At 57.6% G+C, this 3,956-nt stretch overlaps 1 protein-coding gene across 1 annotated transcript; it reads right to left on the bottom strand.

Annotated features, from left to right (window-relative positions):
* Window positions 1-1,456: 1,456 nt before the first annotated feature.
* LOC125553891 (calmodulin-binding protein 25) lies at window positions 1,457-2,240 on the bottom strand. Its single transcript, XM_048717542.2, has one exon. It carries the CDS (start codon window positions 2,106-2,108, stop codon window positions 1,551-1,553), a length of 558 nt encoding a protein of 185 aa, XP_048573499.1. The 5' UTR covers window positions 2,109-2,240; the 3' UTR covers window positions 1,457-1,550.
* Window positions 2,241-3,956: the final 1,716 nt, after the last annotated feature.

Below are 3,956 nucleotides of genomic sequence, written 5' to 3'. Positions count from 1 at the left end.
GAAGTAGGGGTCGACGAGCTTGCGCTCGTCGAACTCGGCCTTGATGCGGTCCCAGTACGTGTCGATGCTCTGGTTCGTGCCGGTCGTCGGGTCGAGGCAGACGACTTTCCATGCTTCGGCAAGGCATTCCTCCTCCTTGGACGCCCACTTGATGCGCGGCTCGCCTGTCCTGGCTGCCCGCTTCTTCTTCTTGCGCCCCTTCGCCGTCGCAGGCGTCGACTCCTCCTTCTCCTCCTCCTCGTCGTCCTCCTCCTCTTGCTCCTCCTCGCCGTAGACGTAGCCGAGCTCGCCGTCCATGCCGCCGCTGAGATCCACCACCTCGTCCTGGGTGACGAACCCGGGAGACGAGGCGGCCACGGCCGAACCTGCCGCGATGATGTCGTCCATGTCGGCCTCGGTCTCGTCGGTGTCGCCGAGGTGCGAGAAGGGCAGCGGGCCACGGCGTAGCGGGGGCGCCGGGAGGAAGCGTAGGCGGGCGGCGAGTAGTTGTATGGAGGGTACTGCACGCCGGCGAAGGCGGGAGAGGGCGTATGCTGGGCCAGGTATCCATGGGAAAAGGTGACGTTTGGGTTGAACCCACCGTGCGCGTCCCCGTCGGCGTAGCCCGGCGAGGGCGATCCCCATGGCTGCGGAGAGCTGACGCCTTGCTGGCCCCAGGGCGCGTACTGGGCATGGCTTCCGGGTGGATTCATCATCCCCACGCGAGCCGCGTTGTCGCGGGCCTTCTTGGCGATGGCCCTGTTCCGCCGGTCGGCGGTGACAGCATCCCGCCGCTGAACTTCCGCCCTCCACTCGGCGTTTGACATGCCCGGTGGCTTGACCGGCGGCGCTCTCGGCTTCCTCTGCTTCGGCTGGGCGACGGAGGCGGTCGCGATTGCCGCCGTGCGAGGGGCGGCGTACTTCTTCGGTGGCATGGCGGCCGGCTGGAAGGGAGGCGAGCGAGAGGGAGATTGGCGGGAGGAAGGAGCGGGAGGGAAGTGGGGAAAACGGGGGAAGAAACGGCGAGAAGAGGCGCTCGCCTAGCCGACCGGGTGGACCCACACGCCCTTTTCGCTTGTGCCGGCGTCCCAGGCGCCGCAGGAAGCCGGGTTCGGCCTGGATCCGCCGGCACCAGTTTCGATCCGAGCCGGCGAAAAACGGCCTTCAGAGGCGCGACTGGGCCATTTGTCGGCGCCGGCGCGGTAAAAACATTTGGGAAGGGTTTGTTGAGGACGCGACTAGAGATGCTCTGAACTACCTAAGTTGAAGCAGCGACCAGCGAGTGCAACCGGTGAACTACCTAAGTTGAAGCACCGAGTGCAACCGGCGAGGAGACCAAGGAGCACATGGAACTTTCATATTAGCACAGTTCGCTGCATTCCTACACTGCGAGTGCGTGCTATACTGGTAGTACTCGCACTTGCATACAGCATTACTACATCTCTAATCCTCTCTTACTGCTCTGCAACGACCAAAGTGAGCAATACATCACAGGCCAGACGCAACGGCGCCTTCATCTTGCTGCATGATGTTTATACAGAGCATAGAGCTTCAATTTCAACCCAAGTCACCTAGTTGTTGCCGTACATGACGTTCCACGAGTCCAGCGTCGGGAAGCACGGCTGCTCCGCCCCCGCCGCCGGCGGGTGCTGAAGGGCGTACGCGGCGACTTGGGCCGCGGCCGCTGCAGGGTCTGACGGCAGCAAGTGATCAAAGTCGAAGGGCGACAGGAGGACACCGAGGCTGGCGTCGGCGTCGACCTGCGGGTCGGCCTCGGCGCCGGTGACGTGCTGCACCATGAGACGGAAGGTGGCCGCGTCGGTGCTTATGTACGTGGTGGGCACGCGCTTGGACGGCCGCGGCCGCCGCTTGCCCGCGCGGCCGCCCGCAGGTCCGAGCCTGCAACGCGCGGACGGTGCCGCCGGGGGAAGCATCGCCATGGGGCCGCAGGAAGAGGGCGAGGCCGTCGTGGCTGCCGCGCTGCAGGCGCCGAGATCGGCGACGATGGACGGCTCCGGGACGGGGGAGCAGCCGGCCGAGAGGGAGAAGTGGAGCGCGCGCGCGATGGCCGCGTCCGCAAAGGACCGGCAGAGCATCGCAGGCGGCGCAAAGCAGGAGAGGGCGTCCATACCTGAGTGAGTTCCTTCCTGCAAACGCAGGAGCCTGAGATGCGCGAGCCGGAGAATAGGGTTGGCTAGCTGGTGATGCGAATGGGAATGGCAATGGTGGAGGAGGCGGCAGGCGTTATAAAAGGAGGCGGAACCGGGCGGTGGCGAGTGGGGGCAGACGGCCACGGGAAAGCGCGTAGGGTTGCCTTGGATTCGGGTGGATGGGGCGTGGAGGTGTCGGCGCGTGGGCACCAGGGGGCAGCGCGCCGGTCTTGCCCTGCGACATACCCAGCATCCAAACAGGTTGAAGTTCAAAAAAAAAAGAGCATCCAAACAGGCTGAGGACTGAGACGATTGTGTGGATGCGTGGTGCTCGTGCATGGCATGGCGGCACGGGCTTTCATGTGCTTGCCCTACGATTGGTGCACGCAGCCGCACCGTACAGCGCCCACATCTAGAACAGTCAACCCGAGTGGACTACGGCCCAACTATTGTCTACGGATCAATCGAGGTAGGTGTGTGCGTTTGACCTTGCGACCAGAATCAGGGTGAGCAACTAGTTAACGAGCGCTCCTTCGGGAGCCTCGCAACAATCAACGCCACTTGGCGCTCTCAGCCATTTGCCACGTGTCGCACTCTGGACGCTCCCTTCGGATTTTGTTTTTTTCGCACGTGTTTTTGGCTTTTTAAACGGTTTTTTCCGGGTTTTTTCGACATTTTGGTTTTCCTCCGGTCTTTCTTACCTTTTCGATCAAAAAAAATTTCAAAAAAATATTTTTGCGCGAAAAAACGCGGTTTTTTTTTCTTTCGCGAAAGTCACGGTTTTCTTCCGCGAGAGGCACGGTTGTGATTTAGCAAGAGTCACGGCCGTGCCTTTCGGAAACGAAAAAAAACGCGTTTTCTGTTTTATTTCTTTCGCGAGAGTCACGGTTTTGCTTCCGCGAGAGGCACGGTTGTACTTTCGCGAGAGTCACGGCCGTGCCTCTCGGAAAGAGAAAAAACAAAACACGTTTTTTGTTTTTTTTTCTTTCGGGAGAGTCACCGTTTTGCTTTCGCGAGAGGCACGGTTGTGCTTTCGCGAAAGTCACGGCCGTGCCTCTCGGAAAGGGAAAAAATACGCGTTTTCTTTTTTTTCTTTCGCGAGAGTCACGGCCGTGCCTCTCGGAAACGAAAAAAAACGCGTTTTCTGTTGTTTTTTTCCTTCCACGAGAGTCACGGTTTTGCTTTCACGAGAGGCACGGTTGTGATTTCGCGAGAGGCACGGACGTGCATCTTTCGGAAAAGGAAAAAAACCATGCTTCCGGTCCGGTTTTTCCGCCCGGTTTTTTCGTGAGAAAAAAGTTCGTCAAAACCTATCAACATGGGATCTAGTTTTAAAGATCTCGACGCGAGGAATCCGACGGTGAAAACGGTTTGAGATTTGGGCGCACGGTTTAAGAGATAAAACGTTTTGAATAAACGGATCTACGAAAAAAGAGAAAACTCTCGGGTTGCGACAAGTGGCGCGCTGCATGTGCGCCACTTGTCGCGACCTGGGAAAGTGAAGTGCTCTTTACAACGAGTACTCCTTAATTAGTGATTTCGAGAATCAGGTACAGCTTATTTTCTTCGACACATCTAGAGGGGTATGGTATGGTATGAACCATACCGAAAAATTGAACCGAAAAACCATACCGAAAATAAACCGAACCGAACCGATTTTATGATTTTTATGGTTTCTGATTTCGGTATGGTATGAACTTTTCATACCGATTTGAACTTTGATTTTTATGGTATATACCGAAAAACCGAACGGTTAACCGAATAAACCGAAGTAAAAATAATTTTATATTTCTTGAGATGAACAACCATGCAAGTTGTCATTTTTCT

The sequence above is a fragment of the Triticum urartu genome, chromosome 4A (assembly GCF_056163025.1).
Source record: "Triticum urartu cultivar PI428250 chromosome 4A, HENAU_Tu73, whole genome shotgun sequence".
NCBI classification, from domain to species: domain Eukaryota; kingdom Viridiplantae; phylum Streptophyta; class Magnoliopsida; order Poales; family Poaceae; genus Triticum; species Triticum urartu.
Note: the sequence above shows the minus strand (reverse complement) of the source record. Positions and strands in the feature narration are given on the sequence as shown.